Raw genomic sequence first — 22,913 nt, 5'->3', positions numbered from 1 at the left:
TCAGGACTACATAGCATTTGTTCGGCTTTGAAGAGGTGAGTAATTTCCACATAATTATAAATCTTCAGAACATATAAAATGATCGAATTTCTGAAATATCTTACTTCGTGTACTTAGCTTTGCCAGCAGCCTAAAGGTTTTTTCTTCCAACTCCATGAGTAATAGAATTATTTACCGCGAGTTCATGAGACCTCACTATCTATAGATATCTAAGATAGGTTACCTAGTTTAAGCAAAATAGCTCCTTAACATATTCGCTAGCTAGACAGAGTAGACTGCTTAATGTAGACAGATTCATCGTAAACAGAATGTTAATCTGGGTGTCGCATCAGCATCCAAGAGCCTATTCAATATTCATACGGCGAGGTTTTGTAAACGGTTTAATTTGGGGTTAGCCATCAAGAAATATTTATTTATTTATTTATTACGTGTATTTAGCTACATATTGTAAATACGCGTATATTGTAAATACGCGTAAAATAGCTGGCTACAAGTAAGTAGCGTTAACCTACACCACGTGAAATCAACATTTCGAGTTTAGACAGGCTGTCGAATTGTCGCGACTGTCCGCAAAAAACACGGAAGCGTCACGTGCTCCTTTACGACATGTACGATATTGAACTACTTGCATCGAACCGCCGAAAATGGCCGGAAGGCTGCCAGGAGGGAGAGTCCCGGAACCAAGTGCAGCGTCCGTGAGCGCTCGGCACGTTCCCCGGTGTAGCTAGAGGGCTAAACGGCTCAAACCGAGAAATAAACAGTTTCTCATCACTTGGCCAGTAGTTTCTTTTAATTTTAAAACGTAGAAGTATGTATTACACTAAATATCGCAAAGGTTATTCGCTTCTTTTACTTGAAGTCTCACATGACCTCCATGCGACAGACTGAATTTCATTGAAAAGTATTTTCTAATTATTAGTAATCAGTTTTTTATCTCGGCAAAGTGGTCGATTTCGGTCAGGTTACCTTCAGATAGCAGCAGTTAGCTGACTAGTTACTATTCCCAATCGCTAAACATACACAGCTAACTAACATTAGGTTTCAAATTGTACTAGAAAAGAAGGTTTTAAATAGAACCTGGCTTGCTGGCCAGCGTTAAGGTAGCTTTGTGCCAACTTGGTTAAACACAAGCCTGTATCCTCGAGGGTCCTGTACAGATGACGTCCAGCGTGGTAGGATGGACTGGCACGGTCTTTACACCGGTTTAGCTGTGCAATCGTTCATTTAGCTTGTATGCACATAAATACACTATTAATTGGACTCCACTGCCACTATCAGATTTTCTGATGGGCAGGGAGAATTTTCCAAAGTTTCCAATTAAAGGTCTGTGTGTAAATCTTATCAACATGTTCATTTTGTTTTATTTATTGCTTTTTGTCTTTAGACATAAGCACAAGATGAAAACCATATGTGCTTTACAAGACAGGTGAGTAGAAAGGCTAATATCTGTCCAAAAGTTTAACAAAGTGCAATAATTAGTTTATTAAGCTGAAAAGCTAGAATGATTTTAAACAGTCATATTCAGCTTTTTGGTTTCAAAATTCATTGCTGTCTTAAAAGCAGATTATACTGCAATTTCAGTGGTCTTGTAAGACTACAAGTCGATGCCACTAAAATCTTGGCAGAATTCTATGTCCGAGTGTACGATACCATGTGTTTGTTAAGTCAGTGTGCAATAAAGATTCTCTTATAATAGATATACAATTAAATCAAATGACTGTGCTCAGCATACATCATCAACAAGCGCGCGATGGCCAGTATTTGTAGTCCCGTGAGCTTCACTTCGTCCAGTGACGTACTCTCACTGGTGGCTACTAGACGAACCTTGTAGAAGCTTTCACACTCTGATTTTTATCAGCATTTTCTGACATTGTCAGAGCTCAAAATCATCCAGCTTTGGTCACAGAGGCACTGCCAGAGAGTACGTCGCATTGTCCAACAATCTTATCTCACCACCAAAGATATTCTTATGTGATGTGTGATTTTAACTATGACAGCAAATTCAGGCTGATGATACAGTGTGAACCCAACTTAAGTGTATTTTACAATACCAAATTTCTCTGACAGAGGCCTTGTGGGCATCATCGTTTTCCTTCTGGGCATGGGAACACTTCTGCCATGGAATTTCTTCATAACTGCCCTTGATGTAAGAAAACTCGGACACGTTCGCTCTCTTCACAACTTTTTATGTGGAAAAATCCTTGCCAAACTTATAATCCATCTGCTGTTTCTTGCAGTATTTTAATGAACGTCTAAATACGAAAGCAACAGGCAATGTCTCAGAAACGGTCCAGACACCTGATCCATACATGTTCGACAACATGTGCGTTCTGATTTCCCAGCTACCCTTGCTGCTGTTCACTTTTCTGAACTCTTTTCTTTACCAGCAGTGAGTATCTGTTGTTATTCTTGTTGTCAGTACTAGGTTGTAGGGATGGTGGGGATCCAGGGAGAATTGAAACATGGCTCTGTAATTGTGTCTTGGGCTGTACTTAACTACCTGTTCTGAAATCCCTTTATTTTGCTTTCTAGTATTGCAGAGAGGATAAGGATTGCGGGGAGCATGATATTTATTTTATTGCTCTTCATACTCACGGCTATTTTAGTGAACGTCAGAATTGAACAGGATGTTTTCTTCTCCATCACTATGACAACCATCTGGTTCATCAACAGTATGTCCATCCTTTTATGGCCTGATATAAATAAATAGTGCATTACTTCAAATTTGTTTACATTAAAATAGCATCGCTCAGGGTTATAATGCGATAACATTAATATTCTCTCTCTCTCTCTCTCTCTAGTGTTTGTGGCAGTGCTGCAGGGCAGTCTATTTGGTCTGGTTGGGAAGTTCCCACAGAAGTATAGCTCCTTGTTTATGAGTGGCCAGGCTGTGGCTGGCATCTTCGCAGCTGTTGCCATGTTGATCTCAAAGATCTGTGAGTGTCTGCGAAAAGGTCTACCTGCACGATGTGTGTTTACGTTCCCCACTAAATGGCTGAAGGTCGAGCCTCTCTGAAAGCTCTGCCCTTGGTTGTGTGTCTAGCGAAAACAGACAACAAGACTGCTGCTTTGGGTTACTTCACTACTCCCTGTGTTGCCACACTCCTCACTCTATGCTCTTACCTCCTGCTGCCTCACCTGGTAAGTGCCTTCTTCACTTGCATACGTCTTCATCAGAATTAACAACCGTGTTGCAGTGCATTAATATGTAATGCATAACAGTGCCAGTTATTTTAGTCCTTAATCATTAGGATGTGACATTAATATATGACAATACATTTACTGACTGAGCTATATTTATTTCAGAAACCTGCCCGTCTTTATTTTGAAGATGGAACAAGTAACAAAGAGGAAACAAGGCAAGAGGTTTTAGAACAACAGGGTAGGTTTCAGATAACACCTGTGGCCTGAGCTTTGATGAATTTATATGTTTGACTTACTTTTGGGGGGGGAAAGAAGACTAGAGTCAAGACTGAATGGAAATTTGCCTGTCACTCTTTTCTTGGTGTAGAGAGTGTGACCCTAATGAAGGTGAAGTTCAGTGACGCTAACTGTAATGGTGAGAGCCTGTTAAATGGACCTGATCCCCAAGTTTTCCAGACAATGAATGTAAATGGGAAGCTGGAAGAGATGTGTGAAGGGAAATCTACAGTGATGGCAGTCTTTAAAAAGGTACATGGATATTTTGTCATTGTAATATGTCATGAACAGTTTGAATAATTGCATCTCTTGGCTCTGCCCTGAAGTGTTGGGTGTGAGTCCCATTTGAAACCATGTTTTTGTAGTCTGGTCTCCAGGTATTATAGTTTGTGTGCCTAAAAAGAATTGTTTGTGCTCTGTCTCTTTGTCTGCCTGTATATCTATCTATCGTATCGATCGATCTATCAATCTATCTGTCTATATCCATCCATCCATCCATCCATCCATCCATCCATCCATCAATCTATATATCTATCACTCTGTCTATAGATTTGGTTGATGGCCTTGTGCGTGACATGTGTTTTCATGGTCACGTTGTCAGTTTTCCCAGTAGTCACTGTACTCGTGAAACCAGATCGCCTATTTACAGGGATATGGGGTGAGTCTCCAGCACTCGCTACAAAACATTCTCTTTAATTAAGATTACAGAGGACAACAATAAGCAGCATGCATTACATTGCTCTTTCTGTCTCTCGTAGATGACATTTTTACACCGCTTTGCTGTTTTTTGGTTTTCAGCGTGATGGACTGGATTGGCCGAAGTGTCACTTCAGTTTTTCAGTGGGTAAGGCTCCTGCCTAACAGACAGTTTTGCAATTTTAATTTTGCATTGTTAGCTTGTGTACAGTACAATTTTTAGTCAGCGCCCCTGGACAGCCAAGAAGTCTGAGACCTGGTGTTTGTTGTTCCAGCCCTCAAAGGACAGCTGTCTGTTCCCGATCTTTGTGGCGGCTCGAGTGATCTTCATCCCTGGGCTCATGATGTGCAACATTCCATCTGACATCAACAACCACCTCCCAGTGCTTTTCAAGCATGAATTTGCCTACATAGCTGTGATGTCATTGTTTGCTATCACAAATGGGTACTTTGGCTGTCTCTCCATGTCCTATGCACCACAGTAAGTACTAAGAGACCTCATAGGGTGAATAATTTAATTTTACCTTGAAGACTGTTAAAACAATTTAGCTACGTCTTATTATTGCTACGGATTGTGAAATGTGTTGTATTCGTGCATTTTGAATACAACACATTTCACAATCCGTAGCAATAATAAGATAGCTGCAGGTGTTCATAATGTCATTGGTTTTCTGTGCTCAATAGGTTGGTGAGGTGTAGAGATGCAGAGACAGCTGGGGCTCTGATGACCTTCTTCCTGACCTTGGGGCTCTCCCTTGGAGCTGCCCTCTCTTTTGGTCTGAAGAACCTCTTAACCTCTTACTAGTAGCTTTCCTGTTCAGTTATTACTCTTTTAGCACTTACTGGTAACTCTCCTGTTCTCATTACCAACCCAGTCTGAGTTGCCTGTCTGTTTTCTTTTTTTTTTAAAAAAACAAAAAAAACTTGCTATGCCTTAGCTTAACATCTAAAAAATGACTTTATACTGATTATAACACTTACACAAATACATTAGAGTACTTAAACATTGCATTTAAGGCCCTTACAATATAAAATAATTTTGTGATGCACTCACCACCCCAAAACCACTTTTATTAAAAACACCTTGTAAAATACATTACACCTAAAGCACATCTACAGTTCAAGACAGTTTGTGTCGGTTTGTTTCAACCATCCCTAAAGGTTTTTACCCAAAGTAATTACTGATTAGATAACTGTTGCATGGATATTTTTGGCTCTTAGACTCCAGCAGCACTGCTGTGTCTCATATACAAGTGCAACAATCACTGTCATGTCAATGTCTGTCATGAAGAGAGTTGTACACCACCCAAGTAATAGGTGGTCAGTAGTAGTCATGTGGCCACAAACTGACCAGTAATGAATGGGGAGTAGGTTGGCTGACCAGCTGGAGGAACAATTGGGTTATATACAATATGTAGGTGCACCTTTTAAAAAATGGCCAGTGAGTGGATGGAAGGTGGGTGTTTTTAGTGAAATGTGAGTGTGCATCACCACATCTTTTAATGTTTGGCAGAAAGCCATAGTAAGACAGCACTCCACTGACCTGTTTCAAAGAAAAGCAATATACTTTCAACTTTGTAAATTGATATATTTTTATTCTAAAGGGATTTTGATGTGTTTTATTGTTTTGTTTTTTTTTACTTTTATACATATTTTGAGTCTTGTTTGTTATTCATGATTCAGTGTTTTATCAATTTTCTATCAGTGTTGTTATCAATTTTTCTTCAGGGAATAAAGGCAAAAATATATCTGGTTTCCTTTTTTTTTTATTCTGACTTTGTGCATTGTAAATGTATATTGGGGTAAGAGATCAACTGTAAACATCAACCATATGTGTTTGAACTTTGTCACTGTTATATGAGGGCATAGTTATCCAAGTATAGAGACATTGCACAGCATCTCTCAATGATCATATCAGTTGTCTAAGTTAAAGATGTTAGTTGTAATACTGTTTGAACAAGTTTGTCCAAATGGAATCCTTTCAAATTTCAAGCAATACAAACTTGAGTCATGACATCAAACACCTTTATCTGGCTAACAAATCTTCACATCGACATTTTTCTTCAGTGATGACAGCTTTTTCGATTTAATGGGATTTTTTCATGTTGTGTAGCTTTCTTATGCATTTAAATGAAAGGGGGGAAAACATTAAAATGCAGATTTTCAAATCTAGTTATTAGGCATTTTTCTGTTTTGTTATGTGGATGTTTATTCACTCTTGTGGAACTGTTGCTGAGTGATCATGTCAGGTTTTCTCCCAGCTCAACCTCAAGGTTTCTTGCTAGGTTTGCTGTACACTGCAAAGGCGGTGGTCCATCTCCTCGAGCAGAGCCTGTCTCCAGCGCAGAGCCTCATCGAGCTCTGCCTGTTCCAGTATCACAGAGAACTGCCCTGCCATGTTATGCAGAAAGCTTGTCTGTTCAGGTCAAATAAGTATGAGCAAACTTGGGTAAAGACTTGACAGAACCATGCAACATGTTTGGTAAAAGTTTTGGAATTATGTCACTAATGGCTGTTGTAGGACATTTAGTGGGCTGGCATTGCACCTGCTGGTAATGTAACAGTAGTGGTCGGTTCTTGATCCGCTCCATGATCTTACGTAGCTCGGTTTTATATTCTGCATTTCGCACCTGCATTGCTCTCCTAATGAACAAAGCACATGGTAATAGCATTATAACATCAAACAATTTTCTGAAAGGCTTTACAGTAAAAATGTAAGCTACCATGCCATTGAATTCTGAACATGCTAAAAATCACGTTACAGCACATGAAATGACCGATGCACCGTATAGTTAAGTTACAATTCAATCATAAAACCTGAAATGTTGATTTTTCTCCATCGTTGGCTGAGTCTGCCTTTCCTTAGCAGAAATCCATCTGGTCACCTCTTTCTGGAGTCTTAGCCTGGCATCAGACCTTTGTTTCTCAGCCTCCAGTGTTTTTTCTCTTTGTTTATTTAATTTACTTGTAAATAAACCAACAAGACAAATAGATGTTCCCCTTTAACTACTAACAGTTGTGTATCAGACAAATAATGACTAGTTGTGATGTTAACATGTTTTCAGTAGCCATACCTGATGGTCGCCGCTCGCAACAGTGCTGTCTTGGTGAGGCTTTGGGATCTTGCCATTGGCCTGTGTACATCCCACTTAATATTTTGCCTTCCTCTGTCCTTGAGTTCTTGAGCTGGGACCTCTGAAGTCCTACACTGTGGGCTGTTGTCTTTCTGGAAACTAAATGGCTGTGGCACAGTAGGTTGCTTTTTCTGTCTGACCTTTTTGAGGCAGTTTTCCAATATGTGATGCATCTTACCAAAATCAGGCAGTGTTTTGTTTATTCTGGGTTTAAATGTCAGCTTCTCCTCTGCTCTCACTTCATTGGGCTGCATGGTGGCAGGCCAGGACCTGTGGACCATGCCTTTGGGAGTCTCCTTGGGAATGGTTTTTGGAAGTTCTTTTTCTCCAGTTGCATTCACTCCCTTCTTGCCCCTTCCACTGCTACATTGCTCATCTCTCTTTCCAAAACCAAAGGGCTTTTGCATGGTCAACAAAAGCTCTCTCCTTTTCTCATGAAGGATCTTTCTGTGCTTCTCATATTCCTTTACAGCTTTGTCATCGAGTGGGAGGCCAGTGTTCAAGGGGATGGGGTTGGTCTGACATGGAGGAGGCTGTATAGGTTTTCCCGTCTCCTTTTTTGAAACCTTAAGCTCCCACTGCATAAGCCCTCTTTCTTCCTGCGAGGTCATGTGGAATGGGAACTCCATCTTTTTTACAGGACATCCCACCAAGTCGTTGGCAGATGCTGCCAACTTAGGGCTGCACTGGTGTACACTGAAGCCCTCCCACATCCAGGCAAAGGAACGTTGCTTCATATTCTCACAAGGTCTGTTGTGGTCTGCCTCTTGTGAGTCATTTGAAGGCTCCAATAGTAAGGATTCATTTTGTCCTGGGCATTTGTTTTCTATTTGTTCCTCACTTTATAATGGTTGTCAGACCAAGATGTGATGTAAAGTAATTAATTAATAAACGTGAGCTACAAAAAGGAACTAGTATGATTTTATTCAGCAAACCAAATACAAAAGTGGCACACTTACAATATTGAGGGAAGAGGTTCAGCTGTGTTGCTGCACACTAATTGTACAGTGATGGATTTCATTGGTCTATAGACTGGCTAGAAAATACATCAGACAGTACTGTCTGTCAGCACAGATCAACAGTTCTATTGATAACAGCTTAAACGGCCTATTGTACAAAAGACAAAGAGGCTTGAACATTTGCAGGTAATCCTGCAACTTCTCCATAAACAGGCTGTGTGAATCTTTATTTTGATGTTCTTGTCCAAAGTATATGCTTGTCATATACTTATCATTCACTCCTGGCAAGAGAAGTGAATCTTGTTTTGTAATTTATCAGTGAACAGAATTGAGGTGATCTTACCTTATAACTGCTCCAGTTCTCAAAACGTTGTATCTTTAAGCTTATCAATTCTGATGCATTATTTTGCTTCAATGGTGCATAGAAAAGGTCAGACATTTCATCTATGGTTTGGGTCACAGTCATTATATACAGTACATTTTATAACCCCACTCGAATTATTTGGATGCATGTAACCTAACCCATTTTTTAATTTTGTTGTAGTTGTAAGGAATGTTGCTTCTTTCACTTGATGGAATGGATATGTCACAAAAGAACAATTATATTCAGTTAAGTACACATCAGATTCTGTTGCCATGCTAACATCAATAGACTGGATATGGCAGTGGCTGCTGAACTAAGGATTTTATAAAAACAAAAACACAGACCTGAGTCATGAATCTGCAACAAAATGAAAATGTGCCAATTTATCATTTTCCAAAAATATTTTTATTTATTTTTCTCCAAAAACAGAAGTGACTTTGGCAAAACACACCAGACTTTGCAGGCATTTTCCAGCAACTCTGTCTAACTTCTCATGCCAGTACATATCACTTTGATGTCAGTTTATGACCCGATAAATAGCCTAATACTGTACCTTAAGGCATTGCAGCCAAGCCATCCAACACATCTGACAGTATTCCTGGAGTTTAACATGTTAGCGTTCTCTGTAAGAAACATGGGTTTATAGACACTGGTTTGTGCACATGTGTGCGCGGTTTCTCTACAAATCACTTTCTCCATACAGAGCACTGGAGAAGGAGGTGTAGTCCAAGGCACCTGGAGGAGCATCACTTCCCACATAGCGGGTCATGCGGCTGATGCAGTACTCAGCCTGCTCTGGGGGCAACTCCCTCTTTAGCTCCTCCACTGTGATGTATGTCTGAAAAACAGAGATGGAACATTGTCATGTGCAGTCATGTAAACTTTCACTTTTAAAAACAAGGTGCAGTAAGAGGCATACCAAATGTTTCTGGGCATGCTAAAACTACCTTCGCATTACCGTTTGAATCATTTAAATTCTATTAGGATGTGTGAATGTGCTTTTGACTGTAAAATGCATACTCATAGTCAGCCAGCTCACCTTATCAGATGCCAAGATCTTGAAGGATGCCATGACCTGTTCAGCGGTGTCTGTTTCAGCTGTCTCTCTGGTCATGAAGTCAATGAAGGCCTGGAAGGTGACCACTCCTGTGTTGTTGGGATCCACCAGGGTCATAATGCGTGCAAATTCAACTTCACCCTGAGTAGCAGAATTTGTAATAACAAAAGGAAGAGCTGGTTCATAATATGAATACTATACAAACAAACATACTATACTATGCAATGTTGTGTTGTTATGGCACAAAACGTTGTTTAATATCTTGTATCACAGTCACCAAATCATAGCCCATAGAGATGAGACAAGCACGGAAGTCATCTGGGTCCATCATGCCATTTCTCTTCTGCAAATCAGAGAGATCAGAGACTTTTCACATCATTTTGCATCATTAAAATGCAAAGAATCACCCTATAATTCCCTGATCTTTACAGCCACTGTCTACTCATTTTGATTATTTTCTAACCATTATCTACAGCTTTAGTGAGTAATTTACAAGGAACTGGCAGACAAAGGGTGATGCTGGTCTTTTCTGTGGAGAGATTTTTTACATTTATTTTATCTGACCTTTTCTTCTGTTGGAATGGAGAGGAGCGATACTAACTTTCACATACATGAGGTACTGAAATGTTTACGGCACAGACACCGCCTTCAGGTATCCCACATATATATCACAGGTTCCGCTGATGCACCACTTGAAGTGTTACTTCCGGCTAGAGGAATGTGTGACTTTTTAGGAGATAAAAGTCTACTTTTAACCACAGCTAAACCAGCTGGCATTTTGGATACAATTTTTCTGTCAATATATATATTTCTATTTTCTTGCTCTTGTTCAGTCAGAAAGCTTAAATGTACGATTAAACCTCACTCATATTTCCCGCTGTGTCAGTCACCCCGCCACTAACGTCTGTCAATCATCATGCAATCTGACACCTTTACAGTTTTGCGCAGGCAGCAGCTCTTCGAGCAGGTTTTATGGCATTTAAGCACTATTAAATTGTATTAAAACCAATGTATTTCTTGAACTTAATATTGGACAATGTATATTCCAATGCATATCTTTGCTATTTTAAAACTATTTTTACAATTTTTTTTAACCATGTGAAACCAAGTTGGCAGGGGCTCTAAAAATCTAAATTACAAAACTCTATTGAATAAACTAACACGGGACCTGGTTCATATCTCACCCTGTCAAAGTGGTTGAAGGAGGCCCTGAACTCATTGAGCTGTTCCTGGCTGATGCCTTTGGCATCGCGGGTCAGGATCTGGTTCTCCACCTCATTGATGGTGCGGGCGATGGTGGTAAGTAACTGCTCCCAGCCCACACGGACATGCTGCATCATGCAACAGAAATTAACCAATAAGGATCTTGCATGAAAATCATGCCCAGAATAGGACAGTGGAGCAGAGACTGAGAGAAAGCAGCGCAAACAATTTTATAATTCAGTAAAAGTAGACATACCTCCATGGTGTAGTTGGTGTGCTTGTTGTCAAAAATAAGTCCCTCTTGACTAAGTTGATGGTCTCCTTCCAGTTTGTCAATGTTGGATTTGTAGTTAATGATATTTTGTTCATATTGCTTTAGATTGTTCATCTGTTCCTCCAGTGAGCCAGCAATGTCAATAGACACGTGGCTGATCTCCTGGAGACACATTTGGGAGACACATTTGTGTGTGTGAAGTACGACATTGAATTATTGCAGCATCATTAGTCTGAGACTGGTCTGAAGTACCTCCATCTTGGTCTGAATCCAGGGTCCAATGATGTTGGCCTGGGCAGCAAACTGGCGTCGCAGCCTCTCATTGGCCTGCTGCCTGGCCACCTCCTCCTGCAAAATCTGATCACGCATTGGGCCCAGCTGTTTCACCTGACATGGGAAAAAAGGATATGAAGCAATAGGCTCAGACAGAAAGACGAGGAAATAACATTTACATTAACTCTGTCTCATTAAAATTCAAATGTCATCTCTTAGTATGTAACAGAGCTCTAATGCAGTTGGAAAGAAGCTGTCAGACTCACAGCCTCCCACTTGTTGATAATGTCCTGTGGGGTGATGACAGTGTAGGGGTTCTCGCCCAACACTTTGATCCCATAAGTCTGAGCAATCTTCAGGATCTCATTTTGGATACCCATGATGGCCACTCGCTCCTTATCCGCCTCAGGCAGAGTGGCCTTGAACTGGTCGTGAGCTGTGATCAAACTCTGTGGCAGTGAAAGGAACAAATGGGCAGGGAGAAAGAGAGGAATGCAACGGAGGCAAGGTACAAGTAAATGAAGAGGGGGTGTTTGTGAGAACACTGCCTTTAAACTCTCACAGGACAAACAGGAACTTGAGTGTCATTGACAGTGAAGAAGCAAAAGTTTAATTCACACCTGAATTTCCTCAATGCTGTGTACAATGAACATGTCCTTCAGGTCCTCCATGGCTCCATCCATCCAGTTGTTGAATGGCGCTGCCCTCTTGGCGAACTCCAGGTACAACTGGTCAATAGTCTCACACAGCTTCTCCACACGCTGAAGCAAGGCATGGTATTAAGGACACAACACTAAAACTGATTTGTAATCACAAAATGCAGTTTATGAAATCGCATACAAGTCTTATGCTAGTTCCGGCAGGTGTCTAATAATATCTGCACAAATCTGTACCTCCAGAGAATCTCTCCTCTTCTGGGTCAGAGTGCCCAGATTGTCCCACTGGTCACAAATACCCTGGCAACGGGCATTAATAGTAGCTGCATCATGATAGTCTAACTCACTGCAAAACAAACATGATAATTATTGTTTTTCTGTCTTCCCTCCTATCTATAAGACATAATGCCATGAATCTCCTGGAAAGAGCTTGATGTGGTAGAACAGAATTTCATTCTTACTTGAGCTCCTGTGCAATAGCAGCAATCTGTTCCACTCTGTCCTGGTGAGCAGCAAGGTCACTCTCGAAGGCCTCGTGCTTCCTCATCAGGGCACGGATCTCTATTAGTGAGGCTGACTCATAGTCCTTGAGAGAAAGCAGCTCCTGCTTACCTGCATGGTATGCACATTAAAAAAGGATGTGAACCAATGTAAAAATCACTTTTAAGCTAGTGGACCAAAGTCCAGACAAATTCAAATACAAACTTTCTGGTTTTGCTTTTGGGCTTTATAATACTGATATACTGCTATAATTCTGATATTCACAGTTTCTGCTTGGTACCTGTGGTCCACGCCTCATGCAGGGAGCACTTCTGCTTGAACTTCTCAGCCAAGTGGTCAAGTCTCTCCAGGCGGCGGATTTCTGTCAGCAACCACTCCTCATAGCCCTTCTCCACCTGCTCCAGACCCTTCCAGGCATTAGCAATGTCCTGTAGCATAAGGTAGAGTTGCACTGTAGCAGGACAGTTTTTTCCAGGGGCAATCAATCTATACCTGCATGTAACTTGAATGAGCCTGAAAACGTCAGTCGGCTGAAAGAGGTTATATCTAGAATAGAATATTAATGGATGATAATTTTTAGTTTTTCAATCTTCATAACTTTCCATATAGTTTTAATTTTATAACTATTTCTGCAATTGTTTTTATTTTATTTATAATACCATTTTCATGACTGTTTTATCATTAAAAACTGTTTAGCATTGTTGTCTTTAGATTTCCCATCATGTTTTGGGTATTTCAGGAAAATATGCATCCCATATACTATCTTCATTAGGGGATTCTTATTGTCAAGTAATTGCCGTGATGTAACACAAGTGCTGAAACAACAAGGTGCTCATACCGAAACCATCTTGCCCTCAGAGGGCATGAAGGCAGGCCTGTTGCTAAGCCTCAGCTTGGTCTGCAGGGTGTTGAAGTTGATCTCCAGCTGGCACTTCTCCTGGACCTTGGGAGGCTTGTGCACACGGCGGTAGTCCCTGAAGTCCTCCAGCTTCTGCTGCATGGCTTGCATAGTCTGCTCTGCCACACGGTTCTCCAACCAAGGGATGGTCCTTCGGATCCACTCAAGCAGCTGTGAACCATTTCATGTGATTACATAATTTGAGGGCAAATAGTCTGCTAACAGACATCCAATAAGAGTGGAAAAAGAAAATTTACCTCACTGGCCAGTTTCTCATACTCTTCCATCAGCCTCTCATTCTCTTGGTTCACAGCCAGCACTTTGCAGATCCTGTTAGCTGCAGTCTCAGCCTACAGAAGAGCACAGGAATGGCTACAGTGGGAAACTGAATTCAGCATGAAAGGTTCTTTCTCTTTAATAGAAGTTAATACCTATAATATTCTCCATACCTGCTCTGCACCAGCGAAAGCATGGTAAAAGCAAGACACATAGGTCATAATAGCTTTCTCATCAGGTTTTGGTGTGTTCACGATATCTGAGAATGAACAAGATGGTGCAATAATTTATAATCAATGGATTAGTCATTTCATAAGCACATAATACATAAGACCTGAATTAATTCCAAATTACAAAGCAGGTTCCATTTAAGGCTGTTCCATAGATACGTACCTTCTGCATCAAGCATTTTGGGGATATCAAGGAATTTCTCTGCTACTTCAAATGCAGTGTTGAGGTTGCCAACAGGGTCATCCTAGAAAAGCAAGGAATGCCAGATGATTTAAAACCATACAGAAGCATGGGAATTTTAGAAACACATAAAAACAATGCAATTTTTTTAAACAGGGTCAACCAACAAATAAATATAAAATGGCTTAGATGATTTGGAAACAGTATGAAACCTACATTACAAGCAACACACACACACACACAAAAATCCAGCATTCTTAGAAAATGCCAAATTTATTTCTATGTAGGCTGATGTATTGAAAAGGAGTCATTGTTGTGTTCTTATTAGATAGAGAGATGAGTAGGACTACACACAGAGTATTCAAGCATGAGGGAGAGAGAGAGCGGAGAGCACCTTGCGCAGTTTGGAGTAGTCAATAAGATCAGGTCTGTGTCTGTGGATGAGGGCACACAGAGCCAAGCCATCCTTCCAGCTGAGACACAGACGATGAGAAGATGAGATAGAGAGTGGAAAAGATGAAGAGCATAATGAGAGAAAAGGGCACAGAAGGCAGGAGTGATGAATAAAAGATGATCAAGAGATTAGGATAATGGATGAAGCCTGTCATTCTAGCAAGTTTAGAAATGCAGATGAGGTGGATGTTGGTGTGAAATTAAAAACAAACACCATAAACACATAAACTTGCTAGCGTCAGCATAAACTAGGATGGTTACGAGCCATGCTTTACTCTTCACCTGAGAAGAGAAGCAGAGCTCACCTGATGTGGAAGTTCTGCACGTTCACATTCCTATATGGGGCAGTTTTCCTTTGGCACCACAGCAGCAAGCCTTCCTTAGCAGAGGTCTCTGAGAGAAGGGCATCAGTAAATGCTACTACCACCTGATTCATAAAGATCATTATGTCCTGGTTTTGATAAGGTTTTGATTGGAGAGCTGAAAGTCCCATCACCTTCTATAGAGATGTCCTGTATAGCGAAACGCAGGATGATGGTCCAGATCATGCCAAGGGTCATTTTCACATTACCATCCACAATCTCTGCGAGGTGACAGAGAAGAGTAGAAGCATCAGAACAGAAAGACAATAACTTGAGAGCATCAAGAAAAGGAATAAGGAGGAAAAAAGGAGAGAAGAAGAAAAGCTTACCCTCAGCACCAATAGACACCAGCTTGACTCCCTTGCTGGAAATGAAGTCCAGAGCCTTGTTCACATTGGCAATCTTATGGAAGCGCATTTTCCCTTTGTCTGGCTTTGGAAGTCTCTCACCTGTAATGAAAAGCAAAAGGAATAAGAGGCATTTCTCACAAGAGAAGATCTTACAATTAAGGAACGTACCAGTGAATGAGGATAATACAACCAAGGACACTAAGATATTAAGATATTAATCTCTCCATAATATATATATATATATATATATATATATATATATATATATATATATATATATATATATATATATATATATATATGTTTCCTGCTTTGAGATATAAAGGCATTACACAAATAGTCTATGTTGATATGGAGAATGCATACCACTATAACAATAACAATAGCATATACATTAGACATTAAACTCTCCAAAGTACTTCAGATGTATGATTCACAATTTTTTGTTCTTTTTGTTGTTGTTGCTTTTTGTTTGTTTGTTTGGGTTTGGTTTTTTTTTGGCAAAGTGATAAAAGACTTGCCATATGCCTACAAATTATTTCATAATATTCATATTAGTGGTTTAAGTTATCATAAAACTGGCCTAAGATGCTTCCTACCCGAGATGACTTCCAGCAACAGCATAAGTTTGAGTCCATTCCTGAAGTCCTCCTCGATGTTCTCAATCTGTGTCCCAGCCTTGCGCAGATGAGAGTTGCACCAGGCGGTGAATGTCTGAGATTGGTAGAATAAACCAGTGAACACCATAAATCCATGGATCAACATCTAAGAGATCTTTTAATGTTGTCAAATTTTCCTTCAATAAAAATTATTCCTTAAAAGGCTTAACATTGAAGTAAGATTATCTTTATAAAATGAGGGATTATGCAGTTATAAAACATCTGCACATACAGATGGAAACCACTTTCAGAGAAGTTTAAAGAAGTTTATTTCATTTTCACCCCTTTTCAAGGTTGGGAGGTTGGATGCAGTACTTCTGGAGTAACCTGACATTAAGTGTTTGGGTATTTAGCTCAAGAGCCCACTGGTAGTATTCAGTGAAGCTGGATCTGAAACCTTCTGGAACTTGGTTAGTATCTCTGGTGCCTGTATTATGACTGAATCCAGAACCCTGTGATTTCAAAGTATTCTGGGAGCAGATTCCTCAGCCACTAGAAATCCTTAAACATATCTAAAGGTTGTTTTACAGTGTAGTTTATATATAGGTAAATGGATACATGGGATCCAGATACACAGAATGGCCTAAAGCCTGCAATGATAAACAGCTCCCAGACCAGATTGAGCACCTATGTGGAGCCAGGGAAGAAGACCTAGAATGTTTGCCCAAGAGGTGACTAAAGAATGCTCAGGCCCGATGTAATTTGATGTAAGCCTGGAAGCGGAGAGCCTCGTGCAGCAGGTGTCTACCCCTCAAATTACCCCCTCCTGCCACAGATGACCAAATTAAGCCCATACCCTATGGGAGGCCATAGATGCAGGAGAAGCAGATGATATATATGGTGACTAGGAGACACCAGCAGACAGCTGAGAGCACAGCATTCCTGGAATAGATGCATGCCGCACTGAGGCAACTCCGGATAGCTGGGTCTTTAAAAATTGGCTGTCTGTTTTAAATAATTGTTTAAATATGCCGATGACATCTCAGCATATGGATTATTTCAGTGGCAATGAACAATCAATGATTTCATGGGCCAATCCAATATAACTATTAAATGAAAGAGTACTGTAAAATAATGCATGTCACTGAACAAAAGCCATGGTTATGGTCTACCTTTAGAGGCAATTTTACTGCATAACTTAGAAGAAGAAACAGGTTTAGTAAGAAACAATGACAGCCTTTTAACTAAATAGACATGTTGACTGGATTTGTTTTTAAATATTAAAGATTAAATAAATTGTGATAGCTTTAGCTTTATAAATGGTAATAGCTTTAGCATTTTCTCTTAATACATAAGGTGATTCACAGTTTAATTGCATCAAATGCATGTGCCCTTGCCATTGTTAAAAAGACGTTCTAAAAGTCAGAAGATTGCATATTTACATTTTAGTTGTCCCTGCCATATGACTCTTATTAATGGCTATATATAGAGACATTGGGAGAAATTGTATGAATAGTGGTAAACTCGTAGACTCAATCATGATATAGCAAGGATGCTGCTTTGGAAATTGGGTTTAGAAATCCTGTTGACACATGGTTATTACATCTTCACTGAATCTGTCTGTTTCTTACAAACACAAGCTCCTAAACCCTGATATTTTTCTACATGTAACTTTTGTTTTAATATGGATGGCTTGCCATATTAGCTCGGCAGTCACCACTTTCCTTAAGTTCAAATGTTCAATCAAAAACATCAGAAGATCTTCTAAAAACATGCCACAAGCTACTGGGAAATGGAGTTGAGCTGCTCTCCAAAACTGTTGTACACCTCCTCCAACGATTTACAAGCTTTGGCTTAGTCTGGGTTTGGGAAACTGTGCTTTAGTAGCTTGTCCACTGACTATGCATTATGCTTCTTGGGTTTGTGAAGATAGATCATACGTACATACATTTTTCCTACAGTAGTAAGTTACTACATGGTCAACAAAAATGTACATACATAACACATGACAAAACTCCATAAAAGTAAGTCCCTGCTTTGAGATGGAAAGCCATCCATTATTACACTACTGCATGAGGAGAGGGTACGGCTGGGGAAGCAGGGAGGCTGTGGGTCTGGGCTGGCTCAGCCAAGGAATGGGAAGGAAAGCAGAGGGAAGCATGTGGCCTACACAGGGAGAGAATGCATGTTAACCTGCATTCATGCAGACAGAAAACAAAGGTGTGTACATAAGTGTATGTATTTGTGTGTGTGTGTGTGTGTGTGTTTGCTTGCTCAATCATGGAGAGGTGTTATACAAACTGACAAGTTGACAAAGTATATATAGTATTCACATGTGCTATGTATGCTTGCACAGTAAAACTTAAATCATGAAATTGCTTGACTATTGTCACTGTTCTGACAGTATCTGAAAAAAACAGAAATAAGAAATGATTGTGACTGACCGACAGTTAAACAGTTTTATCTATGCATGTGATGTCTATGTAATAATGTAGTGAAGTCTGGACATAACTGCACATTGACTATTTTTGGTTTTTTGGCTCTGTATTCAATACATTGATTTTGTCTGTGACTATAAGAATAAGGAGAAGAAGCTCATCTTAAATTTGAAGAATCTCTAATAAATGAGGTTTATAGAAACCACAGCATTTTCTCAGGGAGATTTCAAGAAACCACAAGTAATTAGAGATGTTCCTGTTGATTTGTTTTGGGGGGGCAGCGGTGTCATCTATGAGACGGCTACTGACAAGTCTAGATGCGGCATTTGGAATCCAAAGTCTTTTGCTGTTGTTTTGAAAGAGGTGAGGCCAGTAAAAATGGCTGATTATATGAGGCTGTTGGAAAAATTCATAGCTACATTATGTGTCAAAATCACAGAAGCAAAAACACACAGCTAAGCTTGCAATGGTAAACATGGCAGACCACAGAATACCACAAAAGAATGATGACTAAAAAAAACATTTAACAAAAAAATCAAGAACACTGTCTAAAGTGCAGGCCTTTATGTCTTAAATATGTCCACTGATATATTGGCAGGCTGATATCTCAAAAAATAATCCAAATTAAAACAGACAATCCATATGTTTGCACCATATGCATATTAATTAATGAAGTAGGAATGCAACCAGCCTTGCATTTACCTGTCAAAAATGATGAGAAATTGGCATGTTTAGTGTAGGCTACAGTAATATTTTATGGGAGGATACTGATGAGGTGTCTGACAGAGGCTGCAGCAAGATGAATTCTGTCAATAGACGTGTCATAACTGCGCAGATCCAAATAACTGGCCCGAATCTCAACGGATAATATAGAATTTTGCAGCCAAACACACAAACAAAATAACACTACACAAACTATGAAGGGCCGAAACGTGGATTGGTCTTGTTTGTCCAGGTCCATCCAGACTCCAGTAAGCCTATATTTCACTTACTGAACACCAGACTAATGGCAAAAAGATACCAAAACAAGCAGTGAATAATTAATAATAACTACAGCATGGAATAGCTGGAAGAGCCATGGAATAAAGTCTACTGATATTTGTGCACCACAAACCTCAGGTAGGCCAAGAGCTAAGCAGATTTTACTTATAGCTATTACTGACAGTCCCCTGAAAAAGGCTTGCGATTCCTATGTGATTTGTCCAATATAGACAAATATCCTTGTTTAAAGATGACAAGCTGAATTTTATCCTCATAGTCAAATCCAGTGTGCTGGAATACAGAGCTAAAACAATATCAACTGTGTAACATGCACTTTCTGGGCAACTTTAAGTGCGACTACTGGATCCTAATTGTGACAAATATGCATTTGTGTGTTCACCTCATAGATTAAACAATTTAATGATCAAGTTTGCATAATTAACCATTATTTATCTGTAATATCAAATGAAATTAAATATAAGTCAGAATATTGCCTGCCTCATATTTCAGTAACATGGCCAATGGTAGCCTCAAAAGCCATTTCAGACACATAAAAACTGAAAAAAGTTGCATTGATCTAAAATGAAAGTAATGACTCAACACACTTCTGAAAGTATATGAATTAATTTCAAAATAACTTGACATACAAACTAGCTAAACCACTGAAACATTTTCAGATTGGAAGAGCAAATTTTGATTACATATGTGTATTTGACAACAAAATAATACACAGTGGTACATGTGTGTCTTAACCACATGGTTACTAACTACCATATTCTGGTTGATATACAGGCAAACAATTCATACCCTCTGTGCTATAATGAAGTGCTGTTTGTTTGATTGAATATGTTGGAAAAGAAGCTTTAAATCAGTCTGAGAGTAAGAATATACAGCACATTCAAGGGCCTTATTTTGGTGCTGAGATTCAGGTAGTGACCAGCAGTTAAACACACTCTACCAGTCCTGGTCTCATTCCTAGAACGAATGGGTAATTTCTATTCCAGCTAATTTTACTGTCTATTAAATATGCCATTTATTTCCATACTGAAAAGCAACAAACTCCATGCTCATTAGCTGCAGTAAGAGCTTGTCTACTGGACAATAATTTGCAAAGAAAACAGTAGGGCTAGATGATGTTTGAAAGTGGACTAAGCTGTCCAGAAGATATATGTGGTTGTGGTATTATGTAACACAGGGGAAAAAAAACTACACAAGAAGGCATCAACAATCTGCAATCTACTTTAAGATAAATAAAATTCAAGCCCGCTTGTGTCACTGAAGAGAATGTCGACTACTTCCCAAACAAAACAGATAGCTAACCAATACCTGAATAAACCTCTCAGAGTGCTGCTGTCAACCTTATCCACCTGAAATGCACCTAACCCCGCAGTTTATAGAAGCTCCCTTACAAGGACACCTCTTCTGGAATAGCAACACTGTCATTTGATCGTCCTCTTCCCCTCCCCCCCACCCAACAAGGTCGTAATAACATCACTTGGCCATGTAACACTCTCAGAAATAACAGAAAGAAAGAGTTATTCATATCACTTTTTTTCTGTCAAATCGCGGCTTGCGTAAACTTCAGCCAGGGGTATTAACTGCACTGGAGTATGAGGTGTGCACATCTGACGTTGCAAAACAATCACAAGGTTGCATGGGCAAACAAAAAGCAAGCATTATATGTACGTGGTAGAAAATTTTCATCAACAAATTTACTCACAGGTAGTGCAGATCTAGCACACTTCCAACTCACAGGGCTATTTTACATATACTGACAGCTATAAAGATTCTCCCATGTATACCCCAACACTGACATATAACTAGTTTAAGAAAATAAATAGTTGCAAATTGTGCATGCCCACAACAAAGATGCAGAACAGGAAGCAAACTATCACATTATGAAATAGTGAGCCTAGTAAGGCACAAGGCCACTGTATATAAAACTCTGGCATAATGTCATGCACTGGGCCAGCGAGGCTTAGACGCGATAATACATAACCCAAAGAGAAAATACAGCAGGAAAGTACTATGTGATAACAGAACTGCCTGGATGGATGCTTAAAAAAGGTAATCAGAACTGACTGTTCTAAAACAAACAAATATAAACAAACATGTTAAAAGAGGTAGACACTGAGTTATAAGAGGATTTTTTTTTTTTTTAATGGGGGCAATAATGTAATAAACAAAATGGCTTCAACTGAATTTTTCTATGTGCTTTGCCATCAGGCCACAAATCTATGTTTTATGCAATAAACAAAAAAGTATTTTTCAAAAACATGGTTTATATCCATTAAAGTCTTTAATTTGTAATTAACTTTGGGTACAAAAAAAGTCTAGTACTTTGTTGAATAAGAGTGTTAAAAGTTTTACAAAAAATATAACTGACATACATTAATAGAATATGATAGAAATAGTCAAAACACATTTCAAAAGTGAAAGTGAAGGAACTTCCTTGACAGCATCATGCAACTATGTGCGGCATCTTGAAGAGACCGCCGGCTGCAAAGAATGAACGGGATTAGAAGCAGCGTGACAAGGATGGGAAATACAGGTTCAGCATTTTTAGCCAAGGAATCTATTTGAAGCACTCCATATTGCTCAAGCCCCCCACGATGTCACCTGTTGCAGTCGCTTCACATAGTCAAGGCCTGCTATGCGCTGCAGGTGTGCCATCTAGCAGCTGCAGGAAGGCTTGGTGTGAAGACCTGCTCAAAATCGTAATTTAAATTAAGGTGACAGTATAAATCTGCCATGGCCATCTAGAATCTAAAATTTGCGGATTTTGAAAATGACAAGACTGAATTTTGCTAGAGGAATTGTAGGACGTATTTATGTATTATTTACCAAAGCCCTAATGAGAATGGGGGAGCTATCAAACACCGTATTGGAGGGGAGAGGTGTAGGGGTTAATCGAGTGCCTCACACATAAGCTTATCAATAAAAGTAGGCTATAGTTCAGTCAAGCAAATTAACAACTGTGATATTTTCTTTTAATTGGGGTGCAGTCAACACCGATTTGCAGGGCTTAATCTAAGATGTGGAAACTTTGTAAAAGTACAAAGCTTATAGCACACAAACAAACCCTGTTCGGACTGTACCTTGCGTTGTTGTTTCTCCCAAGCCGGGTCCAGCAGCAAGTCTCGGTCCCAGTCTTCCTCCGGGACCATGTAATCCTCAGATGAAATCATAAGGTAAGAGCTATTATACTGCACTTGCGTTTCAATCGCTGTCATTTTGCCGTTTCTACTGGGATGTTAATATCCCTTTAATCTTTGAGAACTGTCCCGCAACTTTTAATTCAGTATGGGAGTGCTGGCGGCTGCAATATGTCCTGTACGGCTTTGGAAACGCTGCCCAAGGAGAGTCCAAATCCCTGCGTATAGTAACTTCGCCTACCGCCCGATGAACCGGCAGCCGGTACCTCCACTCCTGCTCAGCGTACATGTGACGGTTCTCAAATAAGTATGACCGACGCAACATTTGCGCCTGGGCAACACTTAAAAGGCAACAAGGCGGGATCTGCCTAATGGGGTCGAACGATAACGTGTTGCTGTTCACAAATGAAATTTAATCGATTATTTTTGGGGGGAGCGGACCGCACCGACGAC

The 22,913-nt window shown here is 39.8% G+C and overlaps 2 protein-coding genes across 5 annotated transcripts; one reads left to right on the top strand and one right to left on the bottom strand.

Moving 5' to 3' along the window:
• Positions 1 to 6,194, top strand: slc29a2 (solute carrier family 29 member 2). Of its 4 annotated transcripts, none has more exons than XM_027023833.2 (13): positions 1 to 35; positions 1,385 to 1,426; positions 2,068 to 2,146; positions 2,238 to 2,389; positions 2,533 to 2,672; positions 2,802 to 2,936; positions 3,044 to 3,141; positions 3,307 to 3,382; positions 3,512 to 3,672; positions 3,970 to 4,078; positions 4,179 to 4,264; positions 4,392 to 4,597; positions 4,801 to 6,194. In XM_027023833.2, the coding sequence occupies exons 2-13, from the start codon at positions 1,398 to 1,400 to the stop codon at positions 4,919 to 4,921; spliced, it is 1,392 nt and encodes a 463-aa protein (XP_026879634.2). In that variant the 5' UTR covers positions 1 to 35; positions 1,385 to 1,397; the 3' UTR covers positions 4,922 to 6,194. The 4 variants fall into 4 exon arrangements, with proteins under 4 accessions (XP_026879634.2, XP_026879633.2, XP_026879631.2 ...); XM_027023832.2 differs by lacking the exon at positions 1 to 35 and adding an exon at positions 655 to 808; XM_027023830.2 differs by lacking the exon at positions 1 to 35 and adding an exon at positions 655 to 1,172.
• Positions 6,195 to 8,955: 2,761 nt separating this feature from the next.
• Positions 8,956 to 22,849, bottom strand: actn3a (actinin alpha 3a). The gene is made up of 21 exons (XM_027023864.2): positions 22,404 to 22,849; positions 15,887 to 16,001; positions 15,267 to 15,386; positions 15,072 to 15,158; positions 14,881 to 14,968; positions 14,517 to 14,595; positions 14,105 to 14,186; positions 13,885 to 13,970; positions 13,693 to 13,785; positions 13,376 to 13,606; positions 12,818 to 12,965; positions 12,498 to 12,648; positions 12,274 to 12,382; positions 12,001 to 12,141; positions 11,647 to 11,829; positions 11,360 to 11,494; positions 11,090 to 11,269; positions 10,815 to 10,961; positions 9,908 to 9,973; positions 9,613 to 9,771; positions 8,956 to 9,411 (listed from the first exon to the last, which is right to left on the bottom strand). The coding sequence occupies exons 1-21, from the start codon at positions 22,536 to 22,538 to the stop codon at positions 9,253 to 9,255; spliced, it is 2,694 nt and encodes an 897-aa protein (XP_026879665.2). The 5' UTR covers positions 22,539 to 22,849; the 3' UTR covers positions 8,956 to 9,252.
• Between the last annotated feature and the right edge of the window lie 64 nt (positions 22,850 to 22,913).

This window comes from Electrophorus electricus, chromosome 6, assembly GCF_013358815.1.
Source record: "Electrophorus electricus isolate fEleEle1 chromosome 6, fEleEle1.pri, whole genome shotgun sequence".
Lineage (NCBI taxonomy): Eukaryota > Metazoa > Chordata > Actinopteri > Gymnotiformes > Gymnotidae > Electrophorus > Electrophorus electricus.
This window is presented reverse-complemented; position numbering and strand designations above follow the sequence as displayed.

What these genes read in the sequence shown, in the direction of transcription:
- slc29a2 (XM_027023833.2), top strand. Translation starts at nt 1,398, where the DNA reads ATGAAAACCATATGTGCTTTACAAGACAG. An exon ending in TGATGGCAGTCTTTAAAAAG is followed by an intron (nt 3,673 to 3,969) that starts GTACATGGATAT and finishes CTCTGTCTATAG; the next exon opens with ATTTGGTTGATGGCCTTGTG. An exon ending in TCACTTCAGTTTTTCAGTGG is followed by an intron (nt 4,265 to 4,391) that starts GTAAGGCTCCTG and finishes TTGTTGTTCCAG; the next exon opens with CCCTCAAAGGACAGCTGTCT.
- actn3a (XM_027023864.2), bottom strand. Translation starts at nt 22,538, where the DNA reads ATGACAGCGATTGAAACGCAAGTGCAGTATAATAGCTCTTACCTTATG. An exon ending in CTTTCGCTGGTGCAGAGCAG is followed by an intron (nt 13,786 to 13,884) that starts GTATGGAGAATA and finishes GCTCTTCTGTAG; the next exon opens with GCTGAGACTGCAGCTAACAG. An exon ending in CCTTCAACCACTTTGACAGG is followed by an intron (nt 9,974 to 10,814) that starts GTGAGATATGAA and finishes TCTGATTTGCAG; the next exon opens with AAGAGAAATGGCATGATGGA.